The sequence below is a fragment of the Trachinotus anak genome, unplaced genomic scaffold, assembly GCF_046630095.1.
Source record: "Trachinotus anak isolate AG129_WGS33_773 ecotype Australia unplaced genomic scaffold, CSIRO_AGI_Tana_v1 ptg000028l, whole genome shotgun sequence".
In the NCBI taxonomy this organism is placed as follows: domain Eukaryota; kingdom Metazoa; phylum Chordata; class Actinopteri; order Carangiformes; family Carangidae; genus Trachinotus; species Trachinotus anak.
In genome coordinates this window covers 11,617,854-11,627,767 of record NW_027273879.1, presented here as the reverse complement: position 1 = coordinate 11,627,767, position 9,914 = coordinate 11,617,854, and the positions used below count along the sequence as shown (strand labels likewise).

General features: G+C 39.7%; 1 protein-coding gene across 1 annotated transcript; it reads right to left on the bottom strand.

The window, feature by feature from the left end:
* Positions 1-1,562: 1,562 nt before the first annotated feature.
* Positions 1,563-8,679, bottom strand: ccdc80l2 (coiled-coil domain containing 80 like 2). The gene is made up of 12 exons (XM_071466765.1): positions 8,006-8,679; positions 7,833-7,921; positions 7,475-7,648; positions 7,159-7,310; positions 6,395-6,718; positions 5,963-6,203; positions 5,632-5,785; positions 4,337-4,473; positions 3,782-3,930; positions 3,331-3,434; positions 2,941-3,021; positions 1,563-2,158 (listed from the first exon to the last, which is right to left on the bottom strand). The coding sequence occupies exons 1-12, from the start codon at positions 8,418-8,420 to the stop codon at positions 1,827-1,829; spliced, it is 2,352 nt and encodes a 783-aa protein (XP_071322866.1). The 5' UTR covers positions 8,421-8,679; the 3' UTR covers positions 1,563-1,826.
* Positions 8,680-9,914: the final 1,235 nt, after the last annotated feature.

Here is a 9,914-nt window from a genome sequence, read left to right as displayed (position 1 = left end):
TCACTTTTGTCTGAATGCAGCTGAATGAAATTTTTGGATTATCCATTCTTATCCTCTCCCATGATGCACTGGGGTCCATCCATCACCCATAATGTGACACAGTCTAAAGTCTCTAATTTGCTTGCCTGCCATTTATTTGGACTGTTGGAGATACATTACACAAACATGCAAATTTCACACAAAGACAGTTAAACAGTTACAGCCAACTTTCTGTTTCACACCAAATCCCACTTCTTCGTATTTATTTTTACTCATGCTTCACCTGTCTTTCTCTCTAGTTTTCTGTGTAAACCTTTGAAAGTTAAGACCACTGCCTAAGAAGCTATTCACGCAGTGGTATGCGCTAAATCTCACGTGTTATTTTTCTTTTTCCTGAAATATGAATCCTTTTGCTTTCCCATATTTCATCTTTACATTCCTGTTCCTTAACCGCCTCTAGTCCTTCACTCTCTGCTGTGAAGATTTACTCCTGCTCCTGTTTTCACTGCCTTACCTTCACATTCCACACAATGATATCACTGTTATCATGATGCTGGATGTGCATGTTTAAGGGACAATTTGAAAATATCTTCACTATAGTTTACAAATCACAAGAATTAATTTTTTGTGAGTGTTTTCAAATCTGCACTACTACAAGAAGAACCAAGAAAAACAAAATTTGGAAACAAAGTTTATTTATTTACAAACTTCCCAAAAGTCTACTTCCTTCTCTCTTACTGTAAAATGCTGTAGATCTCACAAAAACTAACCACACTCCACTCCACACTAATGCATGTGTGGGTTTTTTTGTCGGTTTGACACCAATACATTTCTCCTGACCTGAATCTGCATATCTTTTCATCTTGTTGATTTTAATAAACATTGTCTTAGGGTCGGACATGTTACCATGTGAGGAATATTCAACAGTCTTTTTACTGGACCCTGAACTGGTCAAAACCTATGATTTTAACCAAATTAAGTCTAGATTGAATAAATCACTCTCTCCTCATTATTGAATTATGTTTGTGTGTCTTTATTTGTGATGATTGTTTGTGTGTTTTAAGGGTAGCAACTAGAGAAAAAGGTAACAGTTGGCTTAAAGTGACAGTGGAAATTCTGGTACCATTCTTGCTCACCGATATGTTTTTTTATTTTTTTATTTTATAACAGCTGAAAAACTTCAGAGACAAGTTAAATTTTGCTGTTCAAAGAACTGCTATAAAAGAATGTCCTGGGGGAATGCACAGCCCAACATCAGTAACTCATTGTTTTACTGACCCTGAGTTGTCACCGGACTGCAGCTCTTTAAAAACAGATGTTGAATTCAGGGTTAAAAAACAAACATTTGTTTCATTTAAGTACAGTTTCAATTTCTGCATCACAATGTCTCAACACAGGAACTTTCCATTTGTATTTCTGTACTACACTGTGAATGTGTTTATAACCAGTTGGACATATGTGTTGCCAAAAAGCACAATCTGCTTGGCCTTCTTCCCCTGGTGCTGCAATCAGCATAAAAACAGAACACCAGCTTTTTATATATGCTTTCATTGAGACTTTCTTGAATGAAACCATTCTACTACTTTCTGCTCCACTAGTCAAATTTATTACTTACAAACAGACAGCCAGCTTATTATTGTGGTATCCAACAGATGTATCATCATCATTTATTTAGAATTTATTCATTAAATTCTGTGAGTCCTGAAGATGAGTATTTGAGGTCAGTGTTAATTAGTTTGCTCATGTTAAAATCCATGTGTTCATGTTCAGTATTTTCCATCTCATGTCAAGGATGGAGGTGGATCTTCCTCTCTCCACTTCCTCACTCTACTCTTCCTTTTCTCTGATCATTCCGACCCATGATATATGTACATCTCCTCTGTCCTGTCTTCATCATAACCGTGATAGTGTCCCGTCTCGCTGCCTCCTCTTCCTCTGTCCTCAGGGCAGTGGATCCCCAGTCTCTTCTGCAGCTTCTCCTCCTGGAGGCGAAGCTCCATGGAGTCCACCAGGTCATAGATGTTATCCAAGGACCACATGGGTGATGGGAACCACGCCTTGACATCGCTGTCCTTCCCCACCATCAGCATGCTGAAGTAGTCCGTACTGATCTTCAGCTGTTCTCTCAGATTGTTGACCATGTCACGGGATAATGGCTCAACCTCACTCTGACTACGAACTGGAAGAAGGATGGTGGAGTGGAAACAAAGCAGTACACATCTAGACCACAGCAAAAATGGATAAAACAAAAAAGGAGTGCTAGGAGTTTCACATTTTTTGGGATATATTTTTATGCCTCAGTAACAACAGCCAAAATATGTTTTCAAGCTGTCTTTCTGTCCATCTGCGTGTCCCATTCTCAATAATGTGATGTCTCACTAACGCATGGAGGGAATTTCTTCAAATGTGGCATGGTTTGGACTTTCTCTCTCTCTTCCTACATATATAATATAATATAATATAATGTATGTGTCAGAAAGTGTCTTTCCATTTTTCAGATGAGCTCACTATAATACATAGACCTCTCCAGATAGTGATTTTGACACAACCACAGTTTTGGCTTGGTGAACACAATATCTCGGGAGCTTTTCAAGGGAAATCCCTTCACATCTGGCACAAATGTCCACTTGGACTCAAAGATGAGTTGATTAGATTTTGGTGGTCAAAGGTCAAGGTAACTGAGATCACACAAAACAAGTTTTTAGCTCAAAAATTCAAATTCAAAAATGTTCACACAAATGGTTAATATTTTATACGAGGATAAACAGGGATGTAACCTGAAACTAGTCTGAGTGACAGAGGCATACAAACAAAGTGGTCATTTTAGTTTCATTTGATACAAAACATAATAACAGTGTTTCCGTATTGTATCACATTAATACACACAGTATTGATAATAAATTCCAGGTTACTGGTTCATTGTCCCATGTCCCTGGACCTTCTCACATCACTGTGACTTACCATTAAGTGGAAATAACTCAACAGTTCCTGATGCCTTGTCTCCAGTTCCAGTCAACTTTAACAAGGCAAAGTGGCGAATACCTGCAGAAAGACCCAAGAAAGTGATTTTACCAGTAAGAGCTTGAAATGAACATCATCCAGTTCATGGATTCAAATAAACAAACAAAAACCATTACTCATGAAAATAATATGTTTCTCTTACTGTACGTCAAGTTCATGTATGACATTTTCATATTCATATATTTATTATATACTGTAATGTTGGCTTTGTTTGCTTTTCCAAGCGCTGAAGGTCAGAAGAGAAATACGACTCTGTTAAAGCTTTTGCATATTTCCCCAAAACCTACAGAACGAACAGAGAGTGTATTGTTCGTGTGGTGTGTTACTGACCCAGGTGACACTCCTGTCCACTGAGAGCAGAGAGCTGCTGTTGGAAAGAGTAGTCGTCCTCAGAGGGAGCAGAGACGAGCAACAGCCTCCTCTTAGACATGAACCTTTATATCCACAAAAATTGTCATTCAAGTTTAAATGTTGTGGTGTAGGAAAGTCAAACTTGCGCCCTTCATTCAGTCATTTTCTTGACATGTCTCACTTCATAGAAGACCACTAACATTCAAGCATTCAGACTGCCCTGCAGGCACTTTGGAATCTTATATACTCATTTCTTTATTCTAAGGCTTTTTGGGACAGATTTTTGTGATGATAGTGTACACCTATAAATGTATGCTAATTATAAATCTTTACTTTTAGAGCACAAAGTTTCATATTAGCGATAAAGGCTCCAGACATTGTCGCATCAATGATACTAGCTAATAATGAGCACTGAATTGCAGTACTTTACCTGAGCAGGGAATTCTCAGCTCCAGGCTGTCTGTCTTTGGAGCAGACTGGAGGGCTCTTTCTCTCTTTTTCTTTTTCTGAGCGCCTTGAGGGAAAGCTGTCAATGTACTCGAACAGAGCAGGGCTTGATGGTGGAGCTTCAAAGACTCTCTGGGGAAAGATAAAAGCTAGTTGGACAATTTAAAGAGTGATACAGGAGTCATTGAGACACACTGAACTCCTATCACCCTGCTGGATATAGAAATATGGACAATGGGATATAAAGTGTTTCGAACAGGCAAAAACGGAAGTAAAATCTTTCAGTTTTTCAATTGAATGATGCTGGATTCTTTCATCATTTCAAAAATATTTTAAGGATGGTACTTGCTTGGAGTTTAAGCGTGTGAAAGAATGGTTTGAACAGTCTTGGTAGAGGAGGTGACAATGCTGCATCTATAAAACTAGACAGCTTCCAGGTGTGAGCTTGTGTAAAAGTGGTGCTGAAAAGGAGCATCAATTCTCAGCTGCATTCAAGTAAAGGGACAGAAAAGCAGAAAACAAATACAAAGGTTATTACATTGGGCTTGATGTCATAGTCTGTGACGGTCATGGAAAAGAGGTCAGAGGATGAGAGGCCGAGCTCTGCTCTCAACAGGGAGATCAAGCCTGAACCCAAGAAATGCTGTGATTGGTCACTGAGTGGAGGCTCTGATTCTGAAACACACAAATATACATATTAATATAGAAAATGAATGTATGTACGAATAAACCTACAATGGAGGGAACGGACACAATAACAGGAACACCTTAGAGTATAATGAAACCCAGTACAACCACAGCAACACTAACTGTGATACCCATACTACCATAAAGTTCAACACCTCTGAACATTTGAACGTTCTAAGCTTACTACTACTACTACTACTACTACTACTACTACTACTACTACTACTAATCTAAGCTAGAATTTATTCAAAGTGTCTTCCTATACCACTGCGTTAATACAAGTGGCATGGCTGTAGTGATGGCAGTGTCAATCCATCAATCGACCACTATGGTCCAGACTGAAATATCTCAACAATGACTGGATGGTTTATGATGAACTTTTGTACATTCATGGTTTGGTGATGGTGGTGGTCTGACTTCTCCTCTAGCGGCACTATGAGGTTGACAGTTGAGTTTTTTGAGCAAAATGTCTTGACAACTATTGGATGGATTGCCATTCAATTTAATTCAGATATTCATGTGTACCTCAGGACTAATTGAAATGGCTTTGGTGGTCCCTGACTTTTCCTTTTGCAAAAACAAATTACATTCCCATGGCCACTGCTTAAGTTTGTGTTTTATTGCAAATGTTAGCATGCTCACATGCTAAACTGAGATGTGTTACCATTATATCAAAGCAGCTCTCTGGTTTTAGTCTCTAAGTACAAACTCACTGAACCCCTAGCATGGCTGTAGACACTTGTTTCCCACTGAAACAGCTGCTGCTCAGCTGCTGACTGAAGTCTTGGAAGTCAGAAGTACCCACCACAATTAAACAAAGCACAACAACAAATGTTGGCAACCCAATGAGAGAGCAGAATTTTTTTAAATGGATCAAAGTAAAGGGGATGAAGCATCAAACATACCAGTATGATCCGTGTTACAACAAATGCAAGAGTGAAGAAATTAATTAAGACTGTTGTGCAATAGGACCATGGAAACCATATTTGCCTTAGTAAAAAGTACAGTGCGTTCCTTTGATAATATCTGAATGACATTTTCTGATTACTTGAATCACCCCTAGAGAGAACCTAACCAAATGTTTCAGATGCAAATGTTCAAACATACAACATCATGCACACACACAAATGTACACACACTTCCTACCAAGCTGGTGGTGTTCCAGCGTGAGCGTGGCGTCTCTGCCTTCCACAATGGTCGCCACAGTGATCTTCCTCATAGCGAGGTCACAGTGATGCTTCTCGTTCTCTTCTTTCTGCTGGATGTAAAGCGATGCATCTCTGCTGGGTGTTGAGATCAGCTAGTACCAGGGCGAAACACAAACAGGGACTTCACTCAAGCTGGGTAATGGGAAGGCGCTGATTAAGTACAGATATATCTTCAAAGTTCAATGTTTTGCATGCACATAATGCCACTGGACATCAAAAGACAGGAAGAAAAAGTCAGACAACAGGATGTAAAAGGAGAAAGTTCTCACCATCAACCTCCTTGTTCCCTTTAAATTGTCCAAAAACTCCTTCAAGGCTGTTTTATCCTCCTCACTGGCTTCTCTGTTTGACTTTTTTCCTCTTCCTTTTCCTTTCTTTCCTTTTTTTCCTTTGCCCTTTTTCTTAGAGGTCTGTTTCTCCTGTGTGTCATCCTTTACATTTTTCTCTTTGGTATCCTCACTGTTTTCCCCTCCATGTCTCTTCTTTCCTTCTACCACAGTGGAGTCAGGCCTGCAATACAATTCATAAAGCTTACTTTGATGTTCATCCAGCACTGTCGGCCTGGTGTGAAGGGAGGAGCAGGCATGAAAATACCAGATGGGAATACAAAATCTAACCACATTTTCAGTGAAATCAATCAAAACATTCACGCTCTTCCCTTTAAGTTTGAAAAATTGACAAAAAATATGGAAAGACAGCACCTGTCTTTCTTCGTTTCTTCGTTGCTCCTTGACACAGATGGAGAACTGTGCACTTTCTCTTTTTGCTGTCCGTTAGAAGTGGCCTGACCACTGCTCAAGTCCTTTCCCCTCGTGGACCCCGCAGCAGGCACTTTGCGGATAACAAACCTCGACCGTCCCCTCAGTATGTCCTGGACCTTACTCTTCAGGGCAGCTTTTTTGTCCAGAGGTTTTCTTTGTAATGCCACCACAGAAGTCACATTCGCTCGTCTCTGAGGGCTCAGCACCATCGTCTTCTTCATCTTTTTCCTTTTCACCACAACCCTCTTTTTAGTGGTTTTACACCTAGATTAAAAAAAATATATAACTTAATCTAAAATGTCATAACAAAATCATTAATTCACATCTCAGTTCATTGTCACTTCGAGGGTCACACACTCGGATAACACACATATTAACATCTTACATTGTAGATGTGACAAACAGAGCAATTTCATTTGCACATGATGAAGCTAAATATAAAATATTATGAGCAGTTTTAACAAGGGCATACAAGAATTACTGTAATATTCATCAACATGCATCAACAGCCTCTAGAAAAATAGAAGAAGGATTGTCCAAAACCCACATTTTCCAAGCTTTGGATTTTTATACTTTTGTGCATTTTTTTTTCATATTCTTTTACATTTATATAGTAAGTAGATGTAAAGTGGGCTGAATGACCTTATAAAAGCACTCTTTAGTTCTCTATTAGTACAGCAAAGAACATAGTGGTATAATGGAACCTCAAGTTGGATCCTTTTCTGGTCATCTTCTCCAGCTTCCTCATGGGGAACTGATCTATGAGCTCCAAAATGGCCTCAACACGGACTGGATAGGGGAACCGCTCACTGGCCTGCAGATTCTTCTTCAGCACCAGCATGGTGAACCCCTGCTCCTGAAACCATTGTTGTTTAATGAAAAGCACAAGTCAAGAGGAGGTAAACCACAATGGAAAAAAACACATTTTCAGAAATATTTGTTTTGTTTAAACTATCCCAAAAGGCAGTGAATTGATTATATCTTGTAGGAGAATCAAACTGTTAGAGGCACACTGGTTACCTGGTCGGTAAGATCCAGGTAGTGCAGCAGTTTGGTGACTGTGTCTGGGTCTAGACTCTCTACTGTGGCTTCTCCTTGGAAAGTTGTTTTCTGGATCCGACCTTCCATCATTGCGTTCTGGATGATGGTGATGATGAAGGTGTCTCTTTCTGCTAAATGGCAGTGCAGCCCTTTCTGGGAGACAAAAGGAAAAAGAAAAAGAAAGAAATAGAGTGACAGAAAACACAGGACAAAAACTGTTTTGAGTGAAATTCCAATGTGTTATTTTCCCAAATGAAATAAAAAATCTGGAATAAAAAATCTCCCTCTAAATCAATGTGGTGTCTGTATCTAAAGAGTAAATAAATAAGTGCAGTACCTGCTCCATGTCTTCCAGCTGTTTCTCCATCATACGCAGATAATGATCATTGTGTGATGGGGCTGTTATCATCCACAGCCGCTTTTTACCTAGAGGGGAAAAGGGGGTAGTAGGTACTGTAAGAAGGCAGACAGACAAAAACATACATCAGCTTATCAGTTCATTTCTCTTGCCTGCAAATTCAGCCAGGAAATCCAACTCTGGAGCCAAGCTTGATGATGACCCCCCAAATCCTCTGTTGTCTCCATGTTCTCCATGTTCTCCATCTTCGTCCAAACCCAGTCCCTGCTCGATTCCTGGGGGGAGGTCTGAATAGTCTCCCCAGTCCCTTACATTAGGGTCCAACTGATTCTTGGGCTTGCTTTGCCCGATGCCCGGCCAGGCAGCAAGAAAACTCAGGTAGCTGAGGCTCCACAAAGCAACAAACAACAACAGATGCACGTGTGAGGTATAGAAATTACACATCCTTACTGACACGGCTGAGTGGTTTGTTTGTAGATCAGCTGGAACTGGTGAGCATCTGACAAATCCCCCTCTGGAAAGAAAAGAAAAACATTTGTGTAGTGCTGTGTCATAAGGCAGCAACATTGCATCTAAAACAGGCAAGCTAGATCCACCAGCTGTTTAAAAAAGTTAAAAAGCTCACAAAACCCCCAGCTGAGAGATGTCCATACTTTGAATCCAAATTCAAAATCCTACTGAAGGCTGATGCTTTCTGTATCCTTAAAAAAACAGGTGGACCGTATCTGGAATGAATCCCAAAGGTAAAAAGTATAGCAAAGATAGCAGTGATGGTAACCCCTCTCACCAGCACTGAGAGACTGACTGGGGAGATTTTGCTCTGCTTGCACACAGACACACACTCCTGGTTCACATTATACCCCAGGCTTGTTAACAGGAAACTCCTGGAATTTTCTGTGACTTCAAAGCAGTTTCTTGCTGTAAAATCTCTCTCTCTCTCTCTCTCTCTTTCCCTGTCTCTCTCACTCAAACACACACACACACACACACACACACACACACACACACACACATATTCTCTCTGTGTGATGCTGTTTTGTTCCACAGCTGACTATTTTGCTGTCCATTATCAGCAGTAAAGCAGTCACTCACATATATACTCTACATACTCCCATACAGTGTCATATGCACACACACATTCAAAATCACCTTTGTTGCATAACATTAGTCGGGTGAGAAGGGGTGGTGTAAGGGCAACTGCCCTGCTCTGTCTTTGATCAAAAGGCTGGGGTAAAGCTGACCTCCGACCTCACTGGTGTCAGAGGAGTGAAGAGACAATATCCCTGCAAGGATAAGTAAATTATAGAATTATATGCATTGTTACACTAGATTTGATCATTTTGATTTTAATATCTGTCATTGCCCATCAGGGGCTGGCAATGCCCTGAGCAAAATGAATTGCAATATACTGCAGGCTGCTGCATGCATGGAGGAAAAAAAGTGGTAAAAATAAATAAATAAATAAGATGAGAATAAGGGAGTCAAAGTGGAGGGGCAGCAGTTCAGCCTAAAGCCATTTGTTCAGGAGGAGCCGAAGCTTTTAACGAAAAGGAAATGGCAGCAACCATAAATAAACTCGACAGGTTAACAGACAGTGCAGTCTGAAAAAGTTCACAACAGTTCAAGAGATGTGAATCTGAGTCAAAGATGCCCACAGGTGAGTGAACCCTGACAACCCTCTGCTAGGAAAACATAGCTACCCCTCCTACAACCACTCGTAAAACAATTTTTTTTAAAGTCACATATATATATATATATATATATATATATATATATATATATATATATAGTATTTTGAATTCAGTTCAATTATAGTCACTAGAAAATAGAGTAGATGTGAATTAGATTTTCTAACTAAATGAATGACTTGAACATACTGAAATACAAAGCAGCATGAGGCAGAAAATTAGGAATATGTAGTCAAGAGCAGTTTTCATTGAGAATCAGATTATCAAGTGAGTTCTGATAAAATTCATATGGAAATGGGATTCCATATGAATTCATTATCCTACTGTTTACTTCTTTTTAATGTAAACACAGGGTCTGTCACCATAAGTCCAA